Here is a 26,137-nt window from a genome sequence, read left to right on the forward strand (position 1 = left end):
CCACGCGTGCCTGGGGCGTGCGGGCAGCGCGAGGCTCCCCAGTCCCGGGACTCTCGCCTCGGGCGGGGGGCGCCCAACAGACTGTCCAGACACGGACTGTCACCCGTGTCGTCCGACCCCAGCCCGCGCGCATGCGCAGAGCGCGCCCCGCGCCGCGCACGCGTCCGACCCCGCCCCCCACGCTACGAGCATCCCGCTTCCGCCACGCCCGCCATGGCGGCGACCACGGCCTGCCTTGGCCCCGCCTCCCGGGACGCCGCGCCGGTCACCTGACGCAGCTGCGGGCTGAGGAGACACAAGGGAAGTCGCTGTCGCCACAGTCGGAGCTGCCGCCGCCTGAAGCAGCCGGGACCCCCAGCCTCGCCGCCCCCGCCCAGCCTCTCGCGCCATGCCGTCGGAGAAGACCTTCAAGCAGCGCCGCACCTTCGGTGGGTGCCGGGCGGGCCGGGGGCCGACGAGGGCCAGGAGGGCTGCCGCGGCGGGGGCCGCGGGGCCGGAGAGCTGAGGGGCCCCGGGAGGCCGGGGCCGAGGGGTCTGGGCTGCTGAGGCGGCGGGGGCCGGCGGGCCTGGAGGACTGAGGGGCTGAAGGCGGTGGAGGCTGACGGGGGCCGGCCCGGGAGCGGAGGGGCCGAGGCGGCGGGAGGGCCGCGGGCTGGCGGAGGGCCGGGCCGGCAGGGCCGCGGGGCCGGGCCGGGCCTGGGGCGTTCACCGTGGTCCCGCGGGGCGCGGGCGCGGAGGTGCTGAATCACCTTGGGGCCGGGCGGGGGCTTGCGGGGAGCTCGGCCCCCAGGCCGGACCGCCGTCGGTGTCCCCGAGCGCGGCGGGGCCTGGCGGCGGCGACGACCCCAGGTGCAGGCGCTCGGCGCCGCCGGGGCCATCCCGCTGCCCGCCGGGTGCCGGGTCTCCGCCGGGCCGGCCTGGAGCCGCCCGGGCCCGTGGCGTCGGTGGGGACGGAGAGAAGCTCCGCTCCGCTCGCGGCGGCCCGGGCCCCGCGGACGCCGCCGTCTGAGCGTTCCCGGCGCGTCCGTGCGGGAGAGAGGCCCGTTTGCTCAGGGCTGAAGCTCGAGCTGCTGTCTCTTTGGTTAGAGGATTCTTAGGGTATTGTGGGGAAACCTCTGAAGGAGAGCAGGTGGTGAGAGCAGGAAAAGCGACGTGAATCTGTCCTGGCGGATTAGCAGGCGGTGCCCTGGACCCTGCGGGCGAAGGGGCGTGGGGCCCCTTTCCCCGGTGATGCGTCCTGTGCACGCCGGATGGGGGGGGTCCCCCCTTAGCCCGCCTCCCCCGCCCCTTCTTCTTAAAGATCTCTTAGACTCGTTTTGCAGGGAAGCGTCAGGTATCCCTTCCTGCCTTTGCGCGCTCCTGATGGTGGTGATCGTGAGTGTCGGCGCCGACCGTTTTCACAGGTTCGGGCCGCGTAAATGAGGGGTCACTTCTTCGGAGAGAACCTCCCTCTAGAACCCAAGGCAGCCCCCGCTCGCGCGGGCAGCGCTCTCGCTCCGAGTGTGGGAGCCGAGGCCGATTGAACACCGAGCGAGGTCCTGCTGGCGCCTTCCGCCAGGGCGGCGAGGGTCCCGGTGGGTCTTAGCGCTCGCCCTGAACAACCCATCCTTTTGTAGCTGGAGGAACTGGGTGGGGCCCGGAGAGGTGGCGGCCGCGGTCCGCCTAGTGGCGGGGTCTGGACTTGCGCCTCTAACCTTCGACGGGGATGCTTGTCCTCCAGCGGCTGGCTGTCGCTGCCAGCAGGTGAAGTGGCCCGACGCGGAGCCAAGAGCGCCGTGTGCGTGTCCTCGCAGATGTTTCCAAGCAGCTCGTGAACTCCACGCGCTGTATTTGAGCAAAGTTTGGATTCCGCCTCCTCGAATGTAACAGTTTCGCATCATTTTCTTCCGGGGTGGCCCCGGTTTGTGCAGTGACAGATCCGTTTCCCACACACTGTTCACCGGCAGATTAGGTCTTAAGCTTCCCCATAATAAGGAAAGGGGCTGCGTGTCTCAGGAAGCTTATGTGTTGGCCTAGAATTACAGCCCGGGCTTGTCTGATAGTAGACTGCAGAGTGACATTTATGCCAGAACACGTGGAGCACGCCGTGAGCTTAAGCTGTGTCCCTGACTGATGGGTCGGGTCTTAGGTTTATGATTTATAGACAGATTGAGGAAAATATGTATTCTGCTTCCATCTCACTGAGGTAAAACCTGAAAAATGTGTGTAAGTAAAGTTTTATTTTAAATGCCCTAGGGAATCTAAAAGCAACTGTGCAAATAATATGTTGGTAAAATAAGACACCTTAGACTCCTATCCTCTATTTTTATCTGTTTGTAAGGCTTGTAAGGATTCTTAGAGACAGGAGGAAAAGGAATCTGGGGAAGTGTATCTTGACAGGCATTTGGAACAGTATTTATTTCCACTTTACAGCTTTCGTTTGTTTGTTAGCCATCTTCTGTGTGCAAGCCTGAGCCCTGGGGAAGACAGAGACGACTAGAACTGGTCCCTGCCTGCCAGGGGCCCTCTGTTGAGGCAGGCAGATGACAGACAGGTCATCACAGCGTGCTGGGAATAACCGAGTACAAGAATCGCTCGCATGTGCCTTTGCTCTAAGTTGTTTGCAATGCTTTTGTTAAATATGCTGTTAGCCTCTGAAAATAGCTGTCTGCTCAGAAAGAGGGAGGGATCAGCATATGCCAAATTTACTGAGTGACTGCTGGCTCACTGCATTTCCACTGCAGCTGGCCGAGACACTAGAGACATTCCTGTGGGACTTTGGTGCTACTCTTTTCACGTTAAGGAAGTCACTTGTCCTCATACCTGAGTCTTCTCACCTTTAATAAAAATAATCACCTTTGTCTTCCTTGGGGGGCCATATTTTGGGAATAAATCAAGACAAAGAAAACTTTCGACGCTATTGTTTGACTTTGAAGCCTCACATTTAGAGCCTGTTTTGTTTTTTCCATCTCCATTTACCAAAATAAACCTGTTTCCTTGTGTTAAAAAAGTGTCTTCCCCTTCTGTCTGAATGTTTCCACTTACCTTTTATTTTTATTTATTTATTTTTTGGGGTGAGGAAGGTTGTTGCTGAGCTAACGTGTGCCAGCCTTCCTCTCCTTTTTGTAGATGGGATGCCACCACAGCGTGGCTCGATGAGTGCTGCGGAGGTCCACACCTGGGGACTGAACTAAGGAACCCTGAGCTGTGGAAGCAGAGCACACAAACTTAACTGCTACACCACTGGGCCAGCCCCCACTTACCTTTTAGATTTATTAGGATAAGCTTGTAAGTGTGAAATACATTCCAGGGTCTATTAAAGAGTTATTCATTTGCTAGAGTGGATTAATTAAATTATGGTTTCCCCTAACCTCTGAAATAATCTACCCTGACAAAATGAAGCCTTCTGTTGTGCAGAGGGTTGACAGCTAAGTCTAGACGGTAGAGCACCTTTTCTGCAGTAGGACAGACAGAGGGACAGGTCCTAGAGCATCAGGGAGTTCAGCTGTGTGTCCTACAATTTAACTCAATTCTAACACTGTCTACCTGGTGATAACCTCAGATCCTACAGGTTAAGTGCTCAGTCTCACAAGACTGCCTCTCCTCCACCACTTAAAATGCTAATTGTGGGGCTGGCAGGGTGCCATAGAGGTTAAGTTCAAGCCCTCTGCTTCACCAACCCAGGTTTCTCGGGTTTGGATCCCGGGTGTGGAACTACACACCACTCATCAAGCCATGCTGTGGCGACGTCCCACATACAAAATAAAGGGGGATTGGCACAGGTGTCAGCTCAGGGCTGCTCTTCCTCACCAGAAAAATAAATAAAATGCTAATTGCAAGTGCAGGTTGTAACCTGTGCTTCTGACAACTGGCTGTAAATCAGGTTCATATGAGCCCCTCATGTTTGATTAAATTGCCAGTGACTCACAGAACTCAGGAATACCTTTTACTTACTAGATTACTGGATTATTATAAAGGCTATTAAAGGATATGAATGAAGAGAGACATAGGGTGAGGTCCACAAGAGTCCTGAGTGTGCGTGTTTCTGTCCCCATGGAGTTTGGTGTGTACCACTCACCCAGCACCTGGAAACTCTCTGAACCCGCTCTTTTTGGGTGTTTATGGAGACTTCATTACTCAGGTGAGACTGATCAAATCATTGGCCCTTGGTGATTAATTCCATCTCCAGCCTGTCTCCCCTTCCTGGTAGTCAAGGGATAGGACTGAAAGTTACAACCTTCTAATCTTGGTTCGTTCCCCTGGCAACCAGCCCCCATCATTTTCAGCTTTCTGAAAGTCATCACATTAACCTAAACTTTGGTGTGGTTGAACGGGGCTTGTGTCTTTATTGACATCTTCATCACTGTTTTTTTGTTTGTTTGTTTTGGGGGGAGATTAGCCCTGAGCTAACATCCGCCACCAACCTGTCTCTTTTTTGCTGAGGAAGACTGGCCCTGAGCTAACATCTGGCCCCGTCTTCCTCTATTTTATATGTGGGACGGCTGCCACAGCATGGCTCGATAAGCGGTGTGTAGGTCTGTGCTTGGGATCCAGACTGGTGAACCCCAGACCCCTGAAGCAGAGCACCACTGCACCACTGGGCTGACCTCTTCATCACTCCTGTCACTTAGGAAATTCCAAGGGTTTGGGGAGCTCTGTGCTGTACCAAATGTATATTTCTTGTTATAAATCACAGTATCACAGATGAGGACCACTAGGTTGAGTTTACTGTTAACAATAGCTAAATTCATTCTTATCCTCATGCATTGAATAGGAATATGCATTGGTGGGAATCCATGAGCTTCAGTCTTCTTTGTCTAAAGCAAATATGTTTAGTAATTTATCTTAGAAGCTGATTTAGAAATGTTGGATGGGGGGGCTGGCCCCGTGGCCGAGTGGTTAAGTTCTCGCGCTCCGCTGCAGGCGGCCCAGTGTTTCATTGGTTGGAATCCTGGGTGCGCACATGGCACTGCTCATCAAACCATGCTGAGGCAGCGTCCCACATGCCACAACTAGAAGGACCCACAACGAAGAATATACAACTATGTACTGGGGGGCCTTGGGGAGAAAAAGGAAAAAATAAAATCTTTAAATAAAAAATTTTTTTTTAATTAAAAAAAAGAAATGTTGGATGGGAAAATGGAAATAGAACCTATGTATTCATATTTGAACGTGGGAATTATTTCAGTAGTTTTTATGGAGAATGATACTAAAATGTTTTTAAAAATACAAAATTGGCAATGATGTTGGAATAAATTCACATTTATATAGGTCATAGCATCTTTTTCTGGAGCTACCATTATAAGTATTTTCTCAGGAAATTCATGGCATTGATCATTTATTTGCAGACACCATAAGAATGAATTCTACTTTAGTAAATCAAGATGATTTTGTTAATTTTCTGTTGGAAGGTTTTGATTAATGCCATCTTAATCATATGTTCACATACTGCTTTAGATATGACATATCTCTTCAATTCTGTTGTCACCTAATGAGAACTGTACTTGGCTTGGTTTGTTTCCTGTGTTACCCAGAGAGCCTAGTACAACTGTTGAAAGCTAAATAAGTGATTATATTAAGGAGGAAAATATAGAGATATTTTCACAAAAGGATTCAACAGATTTTGTGCTTTAAACTTTTATTTCTTTTGGGCACTGAGCATAACTATTTAAAACTCAAATAGGGCACTCTGTTTTTTCCATATTCCTTTCTCTTGCCAGTTTGTTTTCTTTTAAGCACTATATCATTAAAAAGCTGGAAGTTAGGGGCTAGCCCGGTAGTGTTGTGGTTAAGTTCTCATGCTCTGCTTCGGTGGCCCCGGGGTTTGTCAGTTTGGATCCCAGGTGTGGACCTACTCACTGCTCGTCAAGCCATGCTGTCGTGGTGTTCCACATATAAAATAGAGGAAGATGGGCACAAATGTTAGCTCTGGGCCAATCTTCCTCAGCACAAAGAAGAAGATTGGCGGCAGATGTTAGCTCAGGGCTAATCTTCCTCAAAAAATAAATAAGTTCGAAAGGAAGCCAAATTATCAAACGTGATTTTTAAAAAAAGCTGGAAGTAGTAAGAGAAAATTGCATTGAAGAACCTATGGTTTATAATGGATTTCTATATCAACTTAAACTGGAAAATTCACAACACACAGGTGGTAAGAGTCCTTGGAGGAAAGATTGGTAATGCCATGCAGTTAATCTGCTGATTATCTCTCACTAGGAACCTGGGGTTCCAAACCCTTGAGAAGGAGGAATTCTGTGCTCCTGGTCTTATGTCATACCACCTGGTAGAGCCATGTAATTTCATGTTGGTTTCCATGTAAGTTGCCTTTAGCCTCACATACCAGCCTTTGCCAGATATGAAGTGTTGCTAGTGCGGTTTCTTTCAGTTCCAGGCAGGATATCTTTACTGCTTTGCTCTGCCACAGCTAAGAATAGGTGAATTCAGATATGCAAGTGACCAGTAAAAATGCAGGAAAGCAGCTGCATTTTGGCTCTCAATAATGCCTGTCTCTTCTTTTGTTGCAGAACAAAGAGTAGAAGATGTCCGACTTATCCGAGAGCAGCATCCTACCAAAATCCCGGTAGGTCATCCCAGGCGCCTATGTTTCAGTTGTTAACACTCTGCAGAAGAGAGCACTGCTTAGGGAGCAAGCTCAGTGCAGTGCTGCCATGTGCAACTACCTCACACATTTCTCCAGGACTCCTCAGACACGCAACCCCTGGGTGCCAATTTTGTGCCATAGAATTGAGATAGCTTAATCTACACGTTTTGTTTTGTTTTTTTTTTTTAATCTAATCATGTTTTGTTTCCTCCCAAGTCTGAATTTGCTGCCTTAACGTTACACACTTAACAAATCAAATGTATTTATTTGCCGGGGGAAGGGACAGAGGTGTTAACACTCTTAACGTTTTATCAGTGGAAGGAAGTATCCGCCATCTTCTAAAGGAAGCAAAGACTGCTGCTGTGGGAAGACTGTAGCTCTCAGGATTTCAAAGAGACTGCAGCTCCAAGCTGCCCGGCTTTGGATGCCTCAGAGAAGTCTCTTCTTATAACTGGCTTCTTTGCAAGAGCTGGAGGAAAGAGGCTGCTCTTTTTGGTTGTGTGTCGGGGCCTTGGCTGCTTGTTGTTGTGCCTGCAGCGTGCTGTGCCCCAGAGCCTTTGGCGGTGGACCATAAGCAGGGTCCCACAGAGGCTCTAGGTCTAGAGAGCGATGGCCAAAAGGAACTTTGGGTCTCAGACAGAGGCTGAACCCAGGCCCTAGGTTCAAGGTTACTAAGTGATCTTAGGCTAGTTAATAACATTCTGAGAGGAGCTGCCGGATTCTCCTGTGCAAAGTGGAAAGAGAGTCCCATTCCTTGTTGTTGTGGGAAAGATACACGTAATCCTGGGGACATGGTTTTCACCTCCTACTAATTCTACAGACCACTTAGAAACCCCACTGCTAAATTCTGTAGAAGCTTTCATGTTTTGCTGTCTGACTGGTCATCTCGTACCAAAGTGTGGGGTGAGATGGTGAAAGATGCCATGGGTAGGGCTGTAAGGTGCACAGAAAAGAGAATGAGGTGGGTCTGCTCAGCAGTTGCACAGCTGCAGGATTCTCCAGTAAAACACCTTCTCTGTTTTCCTTAAACTGGTTGGAAATTTCACAATCTCCTTGTCAATGTAAGGCCTGGGGGTGAGCCTTCTGGGGAATTTCCTTAACTTTAAGGTTTTTCTTCACCTTTGAGTACCTACTATGTTTACTAGCAGGTGGTAGCCAGTGGAAAATAACCAGCTCAGCAGTCTGCCAGGGTTTATTCCACAGCCTCTTTTTGAAATGTGATTATCTGTGTACCTTCACAGTAATCCTTTCTGCTGGTAGTTTCAGGCATTTTGCAGAAATCACATATTCATACCTCCATGTCTGTGCTTGTGACACTCTGACAGATTTGAGCAGCAGACCCACAGGCACTCATTGAGAGTAAGATGGACGGCTGGACAGAGAAAGCACAGGCGGCTTGCGGGCCCCCAGTCTCCACTCCCCAAGGGCGGCCTTTTCCTCTAAGTTCCTGTCCAGAACTATTACCTCAGTGAAACATTTGAGAAGGCACTTTTCTGATCTAGCTAAATTCCTTATCATGTTACTTATATATCTTCTCTCCTACATGAGAAGAGTAAAGGGAAAATAAAAAGTAAATAAAAAGAAAAAGAAAACTGAGAAATAAACCAGTCATTTATAGGGGAGTGTGTTTTTATGGCAATCACCACCACATAGTGAGTCAGGAGCAGCTAGAACAGCGCCCGTCCAGGCAGACCGGACTCGGCAACGAGAGCGGAAGTGGCCCATGGTCGTCTTATCCAGCATTTCCCAGGCTGCTGTGTGTTCCTTTATTGGAAGCATTCTAAAGTCTTGAATTTTTCTTCTCATTCTCTGACAACTTCTGCCTCCTCTGGAGCCAGCAATCCAAGATTTCTGTATGGCCTCTGATTTCTGCTACCACTTAAACCAAGGCACGTGTACCCACTGACACTCCTTGTGGATATCATGTTCTGAACACACCCTGTAGATAAAGCCCTCGATCTTACCAAGGAAGGTAATAACAGCTTTACAGGGCCTTACACAGAACCTCAGGTAGGTCCCATATAGTGGAACAATGGACAGACAGCATTTTCCCTCTTCTAAAGAAACATTACCTAAAGATGTTCCATTCCTGTCTCTCAGCTTCTCACTGTTGTGACAGGGTAGAGTGTTGCTGTACTTAGAGAGGGATGTCTGCAGTTCTCAGTAAGCAGATGATAATGAGGCTCAGGGGCCAGCCCCGTGTCCTAGTGGTTAAGTTTGCATGCTCTGCTGCAGTGGCCCAGGGTTTGCGAATTTGGATGCTCAGTGCAGACGTACACGTGGCGGCATCCCACATACAAAATAGAGGAGGAATCGCTCAGATATTAGCTCAGGGCCAATCTTACTCACCAAAAACAAAAAAAAGGGACTCCTGCCATGTCACAGGAAGTAGTGGTATTGAATTGACATAGATAGATTAAAATCTTTACATGTTAAGCTGGTACCAGCCTCTCTGTTCTCATAAGGCTTGGGGTCTTTTCTGGCTGGGTAGTATATTGTCATGGTTCCAAATAACAAAAGAATATATAGCAAAGTTTCTGTCCCCATCCTGCAGCCACCCTGCTCACTTCCCTGGAGACAGCCACTTCTTCCATAGCATGTTCTGTAAGGGATAGAGTCTAAGCTAATAAGTGATCGCTCTTGACAGGAGATCTGTGAGGAAACTAACAAATGTGCTATTTTATTTTATTTTATTTATTTATTTTTAAATATTTTATTTTTTCCTTTTTCTCCCCAAAGCCCCCCAGTACACAGTTGTATATGCTTCATTGTGGGTCCTTCTAGTTGTGCCATGTGGGACGCTGCCACAAATGTGCTATTTTAAACCCCGTTTTGGCATGTGCGAGTTACAACACAGGAAGTATTTCATCTGCTTTCATTGTTAATGGCTATTTTTAAATCCCTTCTCCGGCTGCTTTTCTAGGTGATAATAGAACGATACAAGGGGGAGAAGCAGCTTCCTGTCCTGGATAAAACCAAGTTCCTTGTGCCTGACCATGTCAACATGAGTGAGCTCATCAAGATAATTAGGTATTTAATCACCTTTCTTGTTTTTTATTTCTTTGGGTAACTTCTATTCTTTATCAGACTTACAGGTAAATCTTTAGTTCTGATTAAAATCTATACAAGCTTAATAAAATTGTGTTTCATTTCTGAGTTTTTATATTTCTTACCTTTTGGATCTCATGTCCCTTCTGATTCTTTCATCATAACATCTAGTGTAGCTGTTGTCTCTTAATCAGAAAAGTTACAAGTTTTGTGTAGCAAAATTAGTAACAGAGAATGTCGACTTGGTGCAATGGTAATAAATTGCACGAGCTTAGGTCTTAGTTTGTAAATTGTATTTTGAACAGTTTTTCTCACGTTAGATACTAACGGCTGTTCAGACAGTAGAGTTTAACAGTGACCTGGGAATGTAGTAAGAACCATGTGTCAGGGATTATCACTAACACTGAGCGTGAGTATCCATAGAAGATGCCCTGTGCTTTATGAGAAGAAATAGTACAGATAATCTGTTTTTATATTGATTGGGTGGGGGTATCTTTACACACGCTCCCCAGTTATTGATGTATCAATATTTCTTCACATTGTTTTCTTTCAATAGAAGGCGCTTACAGCTCAACGCTAATCAAGCCTTCTTCCTGTTAGTGAATGGACACAGCATGGTGAGCGTGTCCACACCGATTTCTGAAGTGTATGAAAGTGAGAAGGATGAAGATGGATTCCTGTATATGGTATATGCCTCTCAGGAGACATTTGGGATGAAATTGTCAGTGTAAGACTAGAAAAATGCGTCTGTTCTAGAATTTTTTAAACCCTTACCAAGGAAAAACAAAGGGATGTTACCAACTGAGATCGATCCGTTCATCTAATCACAGATCATCAAAACAGTAGTGTTCCTGCCTAGGAGTTTTAGGAAGTTGTTTTTTTGTACTTAAAGCAGAAAAACTGAGCTGCAAATGAGCACATTCAGCTTTGGAAAACTATTATTTAACCTAGGCTGTCTTGTTTTCAAATTTAGAAGTTTAAAAATAAAATACTTTGCATTCTGAGTTGCCAATAAAATAGACCTTCAAGTTATTTTAATGCTCTTTCTCCAATAGGAATTTGCAATTTGAGCATTCAGAGACATGAGTCTCCTCTCCAGGTTCACAGAACCTGCCAACTTTTTATGCAAGGGTTTCTACTCAACTAGAGAAATCTTCCCAGGAGGATCTGCAAGCATAAGTTGTCGCGCATAGCCCCCCAAAACGCATTTGCCGTAATTGGCAAAAAGCAGGGCAAATGGGGGTGTCTGAGAAAACTCTGCACTGCTGTCTGAGGTTCCTGATTCCTGATAAGTCTCCCCCACGTCGACGCGCTTGCAGTGGGAGTTTTTTGATTTGTTCCCTAGATAGTTACACACAGAAAAGCACCGCTGCTCACTAGGAGCCTTGAATAATTTATCATTTTGATTTAGTTTCTCAAAAAGCCCAGAGAAAAAGAGTGACCTTTCTTCTGTTTTGGATGTTCTTTAAGAGCTCATAGCAGAGCCTGCTTGGGTAAATGAGCAAGCGGCTGGATCAGTTTCCTTCTTGAGGACAGTGCTGGGAGCGATGGGATACTGAAAGGAAAAGCATTACCATTCAGATGCGCTTCCTCCACCCTGTGGCTTAAAGCTGTAGATGATCCATGTTTTATGTTAAGTGTGTGATGAAAATATGTTATTAAAGTTACAGCATTTTTAAGAGTATTTCAGTTATCACTGTTAGGTTGACCCACCATCAGAATTCCCCACCAAGTGCATGTCAATGGTGAAGAAAACACAGCAAGAGGAGACGCGCGCTCTTCCAGATGTCAGCGGCAAGAGTTAAACATTTTCCAAGTCCAAGTAGAATACATGACGAGTGCTTCCTCCTGCCTGCATGGGGTTCATATTTCCTGTGTCTGTGGGAGTCTCACAGACCACTTAGACTACGTGTCGCAGGTCACGATTTACCCTTGTGTATTTAGATGTGTGGAACATGTATCTGTTAGTGGAAGTTATCTTCGGGAACGGAGGGAAAAGCAATATTACTGCGTCTGGGCCCTCAGCCCCCAACCTCCCGTCCGCCGCTCTTCCCGCTGCATGCCGCTGCCCACGTGGCTAACTTTGAATATGTATATTTTTACATTATGTAAATCCTTAATCAGCCTGTCTTGTTTAGATTGTATATGCCATTATATCGGACATTCTTGTAACTACTGTGTGATCAATAAGATTCCTGTAAGAAATTCTGCTTTTTAAAAAACAAAAAGACCATGCTGAGAGGGGGACTTACATCCCACATTAGTGGGTGATCACTCTATTTATAGGATCTTTAAAACAAGTACATTTTTAACAAACTAAGGTGAATAAAGGCACAACTAAAAACTGTCATCAAAGCTCGCTTTTCTGGGTCCGTGTGGAGACTGTCTGCTGTCTGTACTGTGCAGAGCTTAGTGGGGCCTGTCCTTCCTGACAGCGCGGAGGCTGGTTTCACTGTGCTTGGGGAGGAGCTGGTGGAGGGACACCCGACTCAGGTCTCTGCCTTGTCACGGGCACCTTCCTCACCTGGCCAGGGTCCTGCCACCTGGTCTTGTCTGTACGAAACTAAAACCCTCTGAGAACTTACAGATAATACAAAGTATGAGGATGGATGCGGGACCGAGTTGTTTTGTGGGAATAAACACTTGAAAAGCTACCACTGTAAGTGAACAACAAAGTCAAACAAGTATTGAGAGTGTGTGTGTGGTCAAGAAGGCATGTGGTTTACGGTCCCTCAGGACCGACCGGGCAGCCGCATCGGGTAAAGACGTAGTGCCCAGCGTTACTCATCGGAACACGCTGGAGCCAACTCAGATTGAAGTAGGCACGGAAACGTTAGTGAAGAAAACGGCACGAGCTGAGGGAAAGGCTCTGCTTCCCCGAGTTCGCTGCTCAGCACATGCGCACGTGTCCCAATCTTCAGAGGCCTGGCCTGTGTGGTTCCAAGACAACCCTGAGGCCCTGGAGGTGACCCAACAGCAAGGCTTTCCCTGCCAGAGGGGCCAGCTGTGTCGCCTGCTGTCATTTACCTGGCAGGAGCCCTAACCGTGCCTGCAACTCTGCGTGTGCGTATGCGCACGCGTTTTTCCTCTGTAACCACAGGCCTGAGAAGACCAAGAGGCTTTGGGGATCTCTGTTGGGGAAAAGGTGCCAGAATCCTCCCTCTGGTGCCTGGCCCTGCTCACGAGAACACCACAGTCCTGGTGGGCACATGCTCGTTAGACTGCCGCCATCCCAAATCCAGAGCGAGGTCATCGCTTCAGATGCCAGGGCACATTCACCACGCTGGGAAACGTTCATCTAAGACCAGGTCTGTCCCATTTGTAAAGCTGGGAAGAGGGCAGAAAGGACAGACGCCCTAGTTTGGAGAGCAAGAAGTGCAATTTATTTGAAAAGATGTGTGCTTCATATTCTATGAGACCAACACCTAATAAAATGAAACAGCTTTTTTTTTTAATTTTTATTTTAAGTACATTAAATTTACTCATAAAAACATTCTAAAAATGTACAATTTTTCTTTTTAACAAAGTATAATAAAACATAAAAACCCCAAAAACAGAATACTTGACATTTACAATTCAAAATCAAATTAGCAGAATATTAAATATTTACAAAACTATATCTTTTAAAAATATTTATAAAGTTACATGCAATTTTGTAGAATTGACATAAAAGAATGGCTCAAAAATGGGAGAATTTTCCTTCATTCCTAAAAAGAAAATATGTCCAATAGAAGCTGTGAAGATTCTTGAGTACACGAGGTCTTCAGTTTCTGTACCAAAGCCTTGTCTTTGTGCATGTAAGAACTGAGCACGTGAGGGGCTGGTACGACATCCGGGACCCATGACCCGTGCTCCCCTCCCTCCATTAACAGTGTAGTAACGTTGACCTTTGGCCTCAACCAGCACAGTAGGAGTTTTGTAAGTGTTGATTAAAGATATTTTCTGAACCTCGGGACTTTTCAATCACTGAGCCTCTTCAGAACCCCATGGCTTTACACGTCCCCTGACTCATTCTTGGGGAGTCACCTGCACTTTGGAAAGGACGGCCCACCCGCTCAGGTTCCACAGGCCCCTCCTCTGGGCTGGGCGGCCCAGCCGAGCCAGGGACACGGTTTCCCTTACGACCTTTAAGACTCTTCAACATGTAACACCATCAGCTAATCAGTGTATGAAACTAGCAAGGCATCCGATAACCCACCATGGAAGCAGGAAGAGTGACAACGTGACAGGGAGTGCAGAGGGTGCAACCCAATGCCCGCTCAGCAAGTGCTTACTAGCAACACTGGAGTGCGTGAGCCTCGGTCGGCCTGTGCCCAGACGGGAACCCAGCTGTGTGACGTCAGGTTAAGTTACTACCACTGCTCCCGCGCCTCCACACACCGTGTGTAAACTAACTACGTCGACTTCTTGCGATAAAGGACCTAAATTCTAAATAGTGAATTAAAATACGGAACCTACTAACTACTATATTAACAAGCGACTCCTGTAACCTTTTGGAGATTATAGATGATGCTGGTTTTTTTTTTTAATACTCAATCACATACCTGCTTTCAAGAAAATAATTTTGTCTTTATTCTAAGTGCTAGCTCCCATTTCCTCAGTGCTTTTTAGCAATTGAGAGTTTTAATGTTCCACAATTCCCAATTTTCAGTATTGCCATGAAATAAAAATTAGAAAATAAGGTAGAAAATTGAGTGTTTTGCTTAAAAAATAAAAGAAGATTAAATAGCTGTTTTATCCCAACATTGTATTCTGCTTCGATCTGTACACACTACTGTCCCCATTCTTGGAGATTAAAAATGGGGTTAGAAACTTTAATATATGACAGACTGCACAAAGCAAGTGGCTGATGCCACACCCACCTGGTTGCCACATCATTTGGAAACTGAGTCCACGATTTCAGGAAAATGACTAGCTTTTGAAAGGGTCGTCTGATGTGTTTCCAGCTGCTGAGGACGTCCTCTGAGGAAATGCAAATGCTCTTTAGGCTTACTGACTTCGGTTACTTTTGGAGAGAAATTCACCAGAGACAACACTGCTAGCAAATATCCCCAAGTCCAAGGACAGGATTCACTTGGGACAAGATGTCACAGATCGGCAGCCGGATGCTTTGTGTGCCGTGTTTCTCACTGACCTTTTACAGTTCTCAGCCTGGAATGGCCTCGCTGGAGGCGTCCCACTGCACGCGCACTTTCAGACAACTGGGAATTTTTCTAAGACCTTTGTTGACTGGAACACAGCCACAATGTCTGAACTTACGGACCTCAACTTGAACGTCATACTTCAAATCAAGGTTTTTGTTCTAATTTTTTGTTGTATTTAGTGCTAACCTCTAGTATTTATCAAAATAGTTATAAGGGTAACAACAGACACTTTCATTCCGCAATACTGACCACTAAAACAAAAAAACCTAAACAGGATTTTTTTCTTTTGTTATGAGACAGTTTTCAATAATTTCACTGTTGAAACAGGATTTATTTAAAATATTTCTTTGTTTAAAAAACCAAAAAATTTAAAAGTTTGGCTTTCAGCACATACCCAGGCCACTGTGGCGGCCCTCAGAAGTATTAAAATGGTAAACATCAATGCACACTCCAAGTCTTCCCTTGACATATACGACGAGTTCCAGTCTAGCACTCTTTAAGGCAAAGTTGTGTCAGTTCTCATTGTTTTGACATTTTGTAGTGTTTATAATTCAAGAGATCAATATAACATTCCCCAAAACAGCCGCTGTAAGCATCACCATTGCTTCAAACTGTACGTAATACTGTGTACCAGGGAGAGAGAGCACAGAGGTCTGTCAATTCTGCATTGCATAGAAAGAAAACTCGACTAAAATAAAACTCTAAGAAATTCTACTAAAAGCCTTTCATAAAAAAAGGTAACAACTTTCTGCTTTAGTTTCTGTGCAGCCAGGAACCTGATGGCACAGCGTGAAGCCTCACGTGGCGCCGCCTCCAACTCGAGGGCAGTCTTGATTCACACCAATTTTGCGTGAGGCTGATTGTCCCATTTTAAGAATGGTCTGAATGTTGTGATTTTCTTTTTTTAAATAAACAATCAACTGGAAAAATCCCTGGGCAAGGCCTTACCAATCAATAATTTAATATTGAAGGCTTTAGCATTTAAATTAATATTATTATTTGAGCAGAAAATTCCCTTTAGCCTTGAAGGTCTAAGGCCCTAAATTTCAGACCCAAACGCTCTCTCTGCGGGGGCGGAGCCGGGAGCCGCGTGGTGATGGAACTAGCCTTCTGCAGATCTGTAGCTCTGTCCTGTTGGCGTGGTCTCCTTCAGAGTCTTACCACTTTCTATGGTAGCTTTCCAGGTAATTTTTAATGGAACTAACTATTAATACACAGCCTAATGCAAAAGAAGTTGACAGGAGAAAATTTCAAATCTTTTGCTCACAAATTCTAGGACTGTCTTATTGTTGAAACGTCTGTCTCAAGTGCGGATCCGTCAGCAGGGAGCCTTGGGTCCTTGGGAAGTCCGTGTGAGAGAAAAGAACTCGCGAACTGTGCTAAGGACGTGCAGCACCCGTGAGCCCAGGCACAAAGGCCGTGCTGCCACGTGTCTCTGCCAGGTTCCTTCGTGGCGGAAGATGACAGGATGCAAAGCTACTGAAGGGCTGGGAAGGAGGGGATTCTGAAAGCTCTGACAACTCGGGATTCTCTGGGACTTGGACCCTTAGAAATTAAGTTGTTGCGAGTAACTATTTCTATTTAATGATGTAGTTTAAATTTATTTGCAGAAAAAAATTAAAAACCTGAAACTGCTACAAGTGTTTTAAGGAGGGAAAGAAATACTGAAATCTCTGTTGTGTACTAAGTCACGCAGCCTGCTGGTGCCGACGCTCTGAAAACGGCCTCTCTGAGTGTCCTGCACCGGCTGGCCTCAGGAGTTTGTCTCCCAGAGTTGCAGGGACTGACATCGGTTTACATTCTTCGGTAGTGCAATCCTTAAAAAGCCCAGAGATTAGTGCCTACCCACTTCAGGAACGGAACAAAACAAAACACAAAACAAGGGCGACATTTTCCCTCACCCAGGGGTGTCGAGAGTCCGCCTGATGGCGCTCCACCCGGAGAACTCCCACCTTCGGCTCTCGAGTCCACTCTCGTAGCTGCCCTGGAACTGCGTGTGAGCCTAGAAGGACTGACCCCGGCAACGCTCTTCGGGGGACGGGAGCTCTGCACTGCGACCAAGGGTGGAGGTGGCCAATGTCCCCCACCGCGGAGAGACCCTAGGCGAGTCCTGACATCAAGCTCCGGTCTAGGATTTTGGCAATAAAACAGTTGCACTCCTACACTAGGTTCTCTATCCAGCCTAGTAAAGTAAAGCACCTTTGGATTAAAAATATTAAGCTCAACAGCAACTAGACTTCTCGGTTTTGTATTTAATTTTCCTTATGTCTCCATGGCTTAATAGTGTTCTGTTGCCAGAGAAAAATATCAATCTGTGGAGTCCAGACTTTCTGCTGGAGGGGCATATTTCAACCTAAAAGTACCTAGAGAAAGGGGAAAAAAAAGATCAAATTGGAATCACTGTGCAAGTACCACAAATAACCGAGCTGTCCAAAGTCACTGCCAGAGTCACTGCTCAAGCCCCGGGGGCTGGAAATCTAGACCACCCGTTCTAACCATTCCCAACTCCCCGCTCCCACTCCCCGAACTCGACGCTATGTTCCAAGTTTACCAAGTCAGACAAGGGGTGAAAGGGCTGAAGAGTTACTCTTTTCCTGGGGCTCAGATGGCACACAGCTGGTGGGCTGTCCAACATGCACCCTTCCCTGGGACAAGGGCAGGGAGGCCTGACTGTCACCACAGGCTCTGGGCTCGCTGCTTCCGGAGATGCAGCACTGTCTCTATCAACAGGGATGGCCAGAGGCCACAGTCACCCTCACCTGCCACCAAACCTACTGAGTCCGAGTTGTTTGTCTTTAAAGCTCTCCCGGTGGCTAAGATGCACAGACAGGTCTAGAGCAACCCTCAGAAGTCTACAGAGATCACATGACTCTCCAAGGTTGCCCAGTGACTAGTCACCGAGCTGGGGCCAATGCTCCCAATCCCATCTAATCTTCTTCCCAAACAAACAGCAAGAGCAAACCTGTTGTGATAAGCACATTAGACACATAGTGAACTTGACAAAAGGACACAAAGAGTGAGTGCAAGTAAGAAAGGGGGGGAAGGAGGAAGATGGGAGCACAGTGAGTGAGGACATCACGCACCCACATGACCAACAGCCTTGGGCACCCTGGAGGGGGAGAACACAAGCGAGGACAGTGAGTGCCACCTGTGGCCTCTGAACTCACGCACCACGCCCATGCTTTCAGTTAAACGCTGGGGTGGCATCAAATCACACACACTTCTCCCCTGTCCCGTGGCAAGAATTAACAGACCACAGAGCCATCGGGCCAGCCCCTCTCCACAGCCAGCCAGTCACGTTCTAGAACAAGGAATAGACGATCTTAGAACCAAGTAACCCTTGTGGGGGCTTTACAGCCTATGAAGAATTTCACACTTTTTCCAAGAGCATTCAAAAACTTATTCTTTGCTTTAAAAAGAACGTTTACTCAGATTTTCATGAGAAGTAAACCGTGGTCTGCACCTCTCCGTGGGGGCAGCGCCGCACGGCTAGCCAGCGCAGCCCAGGCCGCCCCCGGGGCCCAGCCGGCCGCCGCCTGCCTTTACCTTGCCGATTGAAGTCCATGGACGGCTGCTTGCAGTCCTGAGCGCGGTGACCGGTGGCCCCACAGTTGTAACAGGAGAGATTCCCACTCTTTTTGTGACTGGAACCGTTGCTACTGCCCACCAAGCCCTGGGCCTGGTACACACCCGCCGCCCCGGCCATGAAGTTCTGCATGGGCGGGACGGCGAACGTGGACTGGCCGCCCAGCACGGGCTCGGGCGGCACGCTGCCGCTGTAGGGCGAGTGCACGACTGGGAAGGCGCCGCTGCCGTACTGCTGGGCGCCCACGTAGCCGCTGCCGCACACGGGGCTGAAGGGCAGGAAGGGGAAGGGGAAGACGGACGGCCCCGAGAACGGGTGCTGGAAATAGTTGGCGTAGCTGACGGTCAGGCCGCTCGAGCCGCAGCTCCCGCTGCAGCCGCATGACGTGCACACGACGCAGCCGGGCGGCGGGCCGGGCGCGGGCTGCTGGGGCGCCGGCTGCTGCTGATGGTGGTGGTGGTGGTGGTGGTTCTGAGCGGAGGCAGGAATGTTGCCAGGGGAGCCGCCGCCGCCGCTGCTGCTGTAGAAACTGCTTTCAGGGACCGAGGAGAGCGCAGGGCTGGAGCTGGGGGCCGGGCAGCTGGGCACAGTGGCCATGTTCGCAAAGGAGGTGGAAGGGTGGCTACTGGAGGAGGCAGTGTTGCTGTTTGCACAGAAGCTGCCCTGCAGGGGGCCCACGGGCACACTGCTCATCGCAGAGAAGGCAGCTTTGGTGTTGGCTGTGTACAGAGCAGTCCGGGGGTTTATTATTGCAGGGGGCACACTTATTTGCACGTTATTAGAACAGGAAGTTTGCCCAGAAATGGCAGAATCCGCAGGGACAGATGACGACACCAGAAGTTTGATGGGTGGCCGTGCCACGTGGAAGACGGTGCTCGATGTCCCCGCAGCTGCCGTGCTCGTCTCTACCACCAGGGCCGGCTGTGGGGCCGGCTTCATCACCCTGTCCAGCGCAGATGCGTGGACGACTTTGGCGCGGGGACCAAAGGAGACGGTGGGTGACACAGAGCTGCTCTCGGCAAGTCCAGAGAGGACCTGCATGGGCTGCGGGGCGGCGGCCGCAGGTAGCACGTCCATCATGGCGCTGCCAAAGCTCTTGTCCACTTTGATGCCGCTTCTTGGTCCGGAGACTTTACTCCTTTCTTCCAGAGACAGCAGCGAGTGCATAGAGGACGAGAGGAGCTTCATGTCCGCGCCGCCCCTTTCCGATTTGTGCACAGAATTCAGCATTCGGATGGGTGCGATGTGCGAGGCTGCGGTCATCATCTGCGGAGGCAGGGGGTGGTGGCCTGCCGGGTTGGAGCCTGCCTCGTTCTGCACAGGGAGAACCTGGGCCGTGGGTCTGGCGGAACTTGAAGTGAAATGATTGAGGAGCATCACGGGCTTCTCCTTGTCGGAGCCCTCCAAGTGGATCTCCACACCTAGGGATGGAAACACAGTGGTCACCATGGCTTCACAGGCTGGGGCAGCGGCAGCACAGCGCACGCCACGCCGGGCGTCCTTACGTCTGTCGTTCTCCTCAGCGCTGTCCGAGCTCTCCTCCCGGGCCTGCACCCCCATCGGGCTTGGGGAGGAGCTGGAGCACTCCGAGGAGCTGCCTTCCCGGGCCGGCTGGTGAGAGGGCTGCTCCACTTCCACCCGCAGTGCTGCAGAGAAGGGACAGGTGACAGTCTGAAGGTGGCGCCCAAGCCGACGCACCGCAGGGTGCCGACAGGAGTCGTGCCAGCTAGTGTCTCCTGCGTCCCCCTCACCTAGCTTCGTGCACATCTACCGCACTGGTTTCTTTACATCAAGCCCAAGGAGGCAGGCACTATTATTTCCACATTCAGTCAGGGCTCGGAGATTCTAAGCAGCTCTAAAATGCCCAAGGTTCCACAGCTAGTGATGTAGCAGACGCCCCCGCAATGCTCAGCCAGACGCTCTGAGGCCTCTCTAACTCAAACACCGGAGGAGAGGAGAAAGGCGCTCCCGAACCACCGCAGTGCTACACAAGTAATCACCCCCAAACACCGAGGCGCCCCGTTTTACGAGGCCGAGGGGCAGACGACCTTTTTAATCAAATAACCACTTAATAGCCACACTGGCATTATTCTCTCCCTGGTTTCCTGTGACTCATGATACTTCTGCTGTATAAAGAAAACAACAGAGGAGCTGTTCCAGGTGTCCTCAGCCTTTCTCTGAGCAGAGGGGGAAGGCAGGGAGAGGGAGAGGATGGGAGCTGAACAATCAGATCACGGAGACTTCAGGGCCCCGAGAGCAGGAGGGCTGGCAGTCAGCATGACGGAGAAGTCAAGGTGGACCTGCCGGGCCACGACCTGACCACGACCTCTCTGCCCTGATCTTGGGGAAGAGAGAGATGCTCATCTGTTTTGTGGACTCCTTACTCTTTCCCCAAAGTAGTTTCTAGATCTAATTCTTTTGCCCAAACTACTTCAGGTGAGTCAGCAGTCTCCCGCTTCTAACCCAAATGTCCCTGCCATTTTCCTATGGCAGAGATAATAAAAGCTAAAATAAGGAGAAGTAACTGTAAATACTGAAGAATGTAAATGGCAAAAGGGCGTGATCTGCGGTCTAATTACCGCCATGAGCTACTCCTCAAGACGGAGCCAGCCCTCACCCACCTGCAGCGTGGCTGCCTCTCACAGCCTGCACGGGCCCCACGTGGCTGGTGGGGGGGACGCGGGCCACTCCACTGCTGGTGACCGGGGCTGGGGCTGAGGGGTTCAGGCACCGTTTCTCTGACTTCTCCCTGTGCAGTAAGAAAGCAGGCGAACAAGTAAGCGGTCCGTTCTTCTGCCGAAGAGCCTTGTAATGGCTGACGGAACCCTGCTTAAGCGCACGGATTCCACCCGAGGGCGATTCCCATCAAAATACCCTCCAGGGTGGAAAAGAACCCCCGACTTGTCAGATGCACTATAAAGGGCCCTTCCTAGCAACCAAAGCCACTTGTGTAGAATTTTAAAAGCATTAATTAAGGTTTGGCAAGCAACCAGAAGTAACCCAATCACTGAGATTTAACAAAACTCCAAGTCCTAGCATGTGTCCAGCATGTTAGAAACTATAACGACACACGTTTCACAGCTATTTCACACTTACTTCTCCAGCTCCAGTTGAGTCTTCAGCTTTTTCTTTGCTCCCATGGTGAGGGATTCAAATTTATTTAGGTCTTCTTCAGTAAGGCTCAGAAACTTCCATAGGAGAAACAAATTACAAAGTTGTCGAGAATTAATTAGAATTCTGAAAACAAACCTGGAGTTTAATTTAATAAACATTCCACCCCTAGGATATGTCAACAGATAACTAGATAATAAAAGCCTTGAGAACACTAAAACATTTACTTGCTAAATGATTTCGCGTCCATAGTTCAAAATGCGAGACGTTCATTTTGCATCTGAGGGTCCCAGGCTGTGTGTGGGCCTGAGCCTTCGGCCCTGGTGCCTCAGTTACAGCTTGAAGACGGGCCACCTGGAAGGTCCATGCCACTCGTTCAGGTGACTCAAGAAAATGTCTCCCAGTTTCCACTGCTACAGAGAGGCGATGTGTGGGAGTGTCCCCCGGGCCCCCTCCCATCAAGCCATTTTTCCTCCCGTAGACACCACGACAGTCTTCTACCGACTTTCCTTTCTCAATAGCTCCATCTCTCTAGGGGCAACAGCAGCTCTGTCAGGTAGCAAGTGATCCAGGAAAGCAGACGCCGTCCGAGCTGAAAGGCTACCCGCACCCTAGCCCGCCTCACATTAGCCGGCAAACCACAGCCTGGTTCTTACGACGGTCCACACGTGACTGCTGACCTCAGCCATTTCACCTCAGACGGGAGAGTAAAACCTTCCAAACCGATCATGACCAAGGTTAGTCAAATCTGTTGTTTTTAAGATTTATGAATCCTAAACTGAGAGTATTACAAATATACTTAAAATTTGTTTTTTATTATGTAGTAAAAGCTTGATTTCTAGGTTCAATTGCAGATTTTCGGATAAATGAAATTTTTACACAGATAAACATCATCAAGTCATTTTATCCAGCAGGGGGAGCTCAGAGTTCTAAGGTCTAATTTAGTTTTATCAGTGACACGGAGACTTAAGACATTTCAGAACTTTTTTAACAAGGAAAAAACGCTCCTCATCAAAACTGTCTATTATAAAAAATAATTTCTAGGTAGAACTGCTCAAATGACATCAAATTCATCTATTCCTTTAGCCATATGACCTTTCATCAAGCCAGATCGTCAGAGAGCCGCCTACCTGGACCAAAGTATTTAGGCCGCTTATAAAGCCAGCCTTCCTGAACTGAGTGCCAGGAGGCGCACAGGCTGCACTGACGGACATTTAAGAAACAGGGGCCTGGGCACCAGAGGCCACTGTCACTGCCTAGTGCAGGGCTGCTGGAGACATAATGTCCTTCACGCTGCAGAGAGGATCTAATTTGCAGAGACCCCACACTATCTAAAAAAGCTGTTTACACGCAATCCTGTCCCAGTTCTCCTGCAGCTGCAGGAAGCCTTCCACGTCAATGCCACTGCCCGCCTCCAGCATTCGTGCAGGGCTCAGGGCATGCTGCAGGAGGCCTTCAATCCCAGGCACTGGGGCTCCCACGTCACATCTAGTTCAGAAACCCAGCTCCGTTCCTCTAGGAGCGAGGTTAGGAGACAGGTTCCTCAGAAAACAAGCCAATTCTTTACACCAGCTCAGGAAGCAACATACCTTCTCCATGGTGAGCTGTTTAAAGACAGGGTAGTACTTGTGCAAACGCAGCTTCCTAAGCCAATCTAAAATTCCATTCTGCTCCTGGGTCTGAGGGGTCTGCAGACTGGAAGGCATTAAGATGGCAGGCGAGGTGTCCATCTGGGTCCGGTAGGCCAGCGCCGAGCCTGTGCCCCCAGTGTGGGAGCAGTGGGGCAAGGCGGCCGCGCTGGCCGCGTGCTGCATGTGATGCTGGGCGCTGCTCTGAGAGGACGGGATGCCAGCCACTCCGCACACAGGCCTGTGGGGACAGACAGCAGACGGGGTTTTCAAAAGACCACAGCCTCTGCAGAAGACCACTGCTGCAGCTCTGCCAGGGCTGGCCTCTACCCCTGCACTGCGGCCAAGGCCACGCTCACTGCCGATCAGAGCCTCTTCTGCCACTGCCCCCCCGAAGTTAATGTGCACACGTCCACGTGTGCACGGATGTGCCTGGATCTCTTGGTGCTGGAGAGTGTGCGTATCTATCTGTGTGCACATATGTGTGTGTACATGTGTGTATCGCCACCAGAACTGTGGCTGAGCTGCCTACTTTCCTTGTTACTTCTATCACAGGATGATACTGCTAATCATAAATTAAAACTGACTCCCGAGTCTGTAATACTCAAATTACTCTTTTTTGAAAAGTAAATCCCTGAAGGCTGGAAGGAGCAAAAAGCATTCCACCTCTGTCCTTGCCCCTCCTCCTAAACTGAAACACCACATGCGTCTACTCCGTGCTGACGCGCCAGAGGCTGCAGAAGAAAGCCCACACTTTCGAAGACCTCATCATCTGACCTGTGTGGGTGTCTACACTCTGTGAGGTCAGCCCTTTTCATGTCTGCTGTCAGTCCAGACAGGCGGCCTGTTTGTCACCTGAGCACCACCATGCAATCTCTGCAGGTCCTCACGGTGACAGAGGACCTCAAGAGCAGCAACTCTGGCCCCTTGTGGTGGGAGCTTGTAAAAAGAAAGATTCTCAGAAATTCCAGTGCCCTGGAATGTGCGAGGCCCAGAAACTGGCATTTGCAATAAGGAGATTTAATTGGGAATTTCAATTCCAGTGGCTCAGAGAACCACTTTTCTTTTTTGGAGACACCATAAATTGGATTATCTCTAATTCCTCTCCAGACTGAGATCGAGAATGACTTATCTCTAGAAACAATTATTTACACAATCAAGAGGAGCCTGTGTACATGCCGATTTGAAATGCGCTGCTCACAGGGTAATGTCTCACCTTCCAGACACTCCCATGACGGTACCAACTTTAGAAAGGGCAGGGTTGCCAGGACCTGTAAGTTACAATAAATATCATAAAATTTACAGACAAAAAAAATGTTTTGATTCTTACTTAATCACATTTTACAAACTCACTTGGACTTTGAAGCTGTTGGGTGGGAGATGAAGTGCTGAAAAATTTCTTAACATGGTCATTTTTTAATACGTGAGAAGGTAATGAAGCCAAATACCTAAAAATTAAACAAAGTGGTTTTATCAGCATCAAAATGGTATTACCAAACACTAATTGGTAGAGAAATTTTAATTTTCAATTAAGAGAAATAGATATTAGAGAAAAAAGTAAACAGAAGGACCTTCAGCTGTGTTCCTTCTGCTCTGATTCCATCTAATTCTTGTTATGATCCAGTGTCCCCATGTCCCTTCCCCTTGTTGACACCACATGAATCAAGACTTTCCGGGCCCATCATACAGGCAGTGAGCTGCAATATGAATGCAGTCAGCACCCTCACAATCACCCAGGACTGGCAGCCACTGTGCTGCAACGAGGTCTCAGGTGCCAAGACGGCCGTCCGCTCACAGTCCCAGAGCCCAGGCAGCAGGCCTGCCTCCTGCACCCTACAGACCAGTGTGACAGGACATGGCCAAGGGCACAGAGACAGTGGCGGAGGAGACTTGCCCTTAGGCCCTAGTTTCATCCTGGAACAGGCTCAGCTTCCAACTACATGACAGAAACAGTAATCAGATTTTATTTCATAAGACTGCCAAAAACGGTGGCATATGCTTTGAAATTCCTTTACTCAGATTCTCAAAATCAAACCTAGGTTATTAAGATTCACCAGACCCTTCGTCAGGAGGAGAAGCCCTAGAAGCAAAGTAGAGGCCCGAACCATGCAGAGCAGCGTGGGAACTCAAGAGCTCCTTGGATGACCAGGCAGCTCACGTCCGGCCCCGCCCGGCCCTGCCCACACTGCAGACGGCCACCAGTCACTGCAGGGCCACCAGTGGGGCTGCTCCCAGGCCCTTGCGGGGGTAAAGAACATTACCTCAGGTCCGCTTCCAGATCCATGTGGTTTCGCTCTACGTAAAACGAATCTGGGCCAGCTAAGCAAGGAATGAATTTCTCCAAATTTTCTTCTGGGTACAGCTGAGATAACTAAAAGAGAAGAAGAGGCACCGGGAGCATGTCAAATTCACTCTACATAACCATTCACCATTTAAGAAAATGCTAGGCAGGCACTAGATGGTGACATCTGCTGGTCTGATACAATATACCGTCCTCTTAGCTACATGGGGTTCTGCATCCACTCAGGATGTAGAAAGTCACAAAAGAATATCGCGCCCCCACCATAACATCAAGAAAAGGCTTGATAATCCACACAATTGTACCTTTTCTTGAGTCCAGCAGAGAGCTGAGTTGCAAGGCCACCATATGAACTGAATTTCAAGAGGGACCTGCCCCTCTGAGGAGAGACAGGACACATGAACTGTCTCAGCTGTGGCAGAGTGCGAGGAACAGGTGGCCGCCATACAAGCAGGTAGAAGAGATGGGCTAAGACGGACAACACCCCCACACGCTGGGTGTGGGCCAGACATCAGTCACCCAGGAGCCCCAGACTCAAAGGGAGTGTGCCTCATTCTCCAGCTCTCTTCCACAGGCAGGAGACTGGAGAGAGCCTCTACAGGCGGCACAGATGTGGGTCACTGCCCTTAGGGGCAGGCAGGACACCCTGTGCCTTTCCCTGGAGCCTTCTCTCAATCCAAGGCAACGAACCCTTTAAGCTGCTGGGAAAGGGACAAGATTGCTCCTGCTCCCAGAGCCCAAGCA

The 26,137-nt window shown here is 48.8% G+C and overlaps 2 protein-coding genes across 3 annotated transcripts in view; one reads left to right on the top strand and one right to left on the bottom strand.

Moving 5' to 3' along the window:
* Nucleotides 1-248: 248 nt before the first annotated feature.
* On the top strand, nucleotides 249-11,980 carry MAP1LC3B (microtubule associated protein 1 light chain 3 beta). Its single transcript, XM_044761677.2, has 4 exons — nucleotides 249-428; nucleotides 6,501-6,556; nucleotides 9,501-9,607; nucleotides 10,182-11,980. Exons 1-4 carry the CDS (start codon nucleotides 389-391, stop codon nucleotides 10,354-10,356), a joined length of 378 nt encoding a protein of 125 aa, XP_044617612.1. The 5' UTR covers nucleotides 249-388; the 3' UTR covers nucleotides 10,357-11,980.
* Nucleotides 11,981-13,547: 1,567 nt separating this feature from the next.
* The window catches only part of ZCCHC14 (zinc finger CCHC-type containing 14), a 65,990-nt gene continuing 53,400 nt past the window's right edge, over nucleotides 13,548-26,137 (bottom strand). For both annotated transcript variants that reach the window (XM_044761675.2, XM_044761674.2), the window contains 9 exons: nucleotides 25,356-25,465; nucleotides 24,448-24,542; nucleotides 24,311-24,365; nucleotides 23,056-23,335; nucleotides 21,452-21,543; nucleotides 20,977-21,104; nucleotides 19,861-20,001; nucleotides 18,316-19,776; nucleotides 13,548-17,132 (listed from right to left, as the gene is read on the bottom strand). In XM_044761675.2, coding sequence (XP_044617610.2) covers nucleotides 17,077-17,132; nucleotides 18,316-19,776; nucleotides 19,861-20,001; nucleotides 20,977-21,104; nucleotides 21,452-21,543; nucleotides 23,056-23,335; nucleotides 24,311-24,365; nucleotides 24,448-24,542; nucleotides 25,356-25,465 — 2,418 coding nt within the window. In that variant the 3' untranslated portion in view covers nucleotides 13,548-17,076. The remainder of the gene's footprint in view (nucleotides 17,133-18,315; nucleotides 19,777-19,860; nucleotides 20,002-20,976; nucleotides 21,105-21,451; nucleotides 21,544-23,055; nucleotides 23,336-24,310; nucleotides 24,366-24,447; nucleotides 24,543-25,355; nucleotides 25,466-26,137) is intronic.

The sequence above is a fragment of the Equus asinus genome, chromosome 28, assembly GCF_041296235.1.
Source record: "Equus asinus isolate D_3611 breed Donkey chromosome 28, EquAss-T2T_v2, whole genome shotgun sequence".
In the NCBI taxonomy this organism is placed as follows: domain Eukaryota; kingdom Metazoa; phylum Chordata; class Mammalia; order Perissodactyla; family Equidae; genus Equus; species Equus asinus.

Bases quoted from the DNA above. Each gene is read 5' to 3' on its own strand.
- MAP1LC3B (XM_044761677.2), top strand. From the start codon at position 389: ATGCCGTCGGAGAAGACCTTCAAGCAGCGCCGCACCTTCG. The intron at 6,557-9,500 runs GTAGGTCATCCC...CTGCTTTTCTAG, and splicing joins AGCATCCTACCAAAATCCCG to GTGATAATAGAACGATACAA. The intron at 9,608-10,181 runs GTATTTAATCAC...TTCTTTCAATAG, and splicing joins GAGCTCATCAAGATAATTAG to AAGGCGCTTACAGCTCAACG.